Below are 920 nucleotides of genomic sequence, written 5' to 3' on the forward strand. Positions count from 1 at the left end.
GCGAGCCCCGCCCCCGCGGGAGGCGGGGAGCCGGGCGGAGACGCGCCGTCCCGGGACGGCCCGCTCGCTCGCGGGCTCCCGTTGCTGTGAGAAAGGTCTCCTCGAGCTGCAAAATTGGTATTTTTAGGTCCTTGGAATAAAAATAATTGGATGTTCAGCGTGTCCGGCTGACGGTAAAGCACACGGTCCCACCAGCCCCCACGCGGAGGAGATGGAGGGAGTCACCTCTTGCCTTTGAGCTGGTTTGGTGTTCAGGTTGGTTTGGATTCATGATTAGGGTGGTTTTTCAATGTTGGCTTCTCTTCGAAGATCGGCTTCGTCGTTGTCATCGGAGTAAAAAATAAAATAAAATCAAATCCAACAAACAGGCCATTTTAAGTAGAATTAAAAACCTCTCCTTGCGCAAGGACGCTAGGAAATTCATCCAAGGCTAGATTAAAAAACATGGAGATATAAATATGAGATACCTAAAATCATCAAACAGCATCATTCCTCTTGGGTTTTTTAACCAAGTTTTGCTTGCTTTGCCAACTCCTCGCCGGGCGCAGCTCTCCGACGGCGTGAGCCCGCGCCGGCTCCGCTGCTCCCGAGCGCGCGCGTTGGGTTCGTTTCCTATGGGTTGGATTTTTTTTTTAAATTTTTGTGGTTGCTGTGTTTCGCTTCGGTTTCATCTATTTACTTTTATTTTCTTCTCCCCCACGCCCGAGGAGAAAGCACCACGAAGCAACGCCGGGCTGCGGCGCTGCCGAGGGTTGAGGTAAGATGGGGCCATGGCGGTCGCCTCGGTCTCAGATCCAGCGGCTGTAGGGGCCCGTCACCTTGGTGTAGGCGTAGGAGGACACAGTGATGGCGGAGTTGGTGGGGATGGCCACCGCCTGCCGCGTGGGCACCGAGTCCCTCCTCTCCTTGCTGGGCGCCTC

General features: G+C 54.6%; 1 protein-coding gene across 1 annotated transcript in view; it reads right to left on the bottom strand.

The window, feature by feature from the left end:
* Nucleotides 1–788: 788 nt before the first annotated feature.
* Nucleotides 789–920, bottom strand: part of TET3 (tet methylcytosine dioxygenase 3) — a 9,342-nt gene continuing 9,210 nt past the window's right edge. Inside the window, exon 11 of the mRNA XM_031065589.1 lies at nt 789–909. Coding sequence (XP_030921449.1) covers nt 789–909 — 121 coding nt within the window. The remainder of the gene's footprint in view (nt 910–920) is intronic.

This window comes from Geospiza fortis, unplaced genomic scaffold (assembly GCF_000277835.1).
Source record: "Geospiza fortis unplaced genomic scaffold, GeoFor_1.0 scaffold1897, whole genome shotgun sequence".
NCBI classification, from domain to species: Eukaryota; Metazoa; Chordata; class Aves; order Passeriformes; family Thraupidae; genus Geospiza; species Geospiza fortis.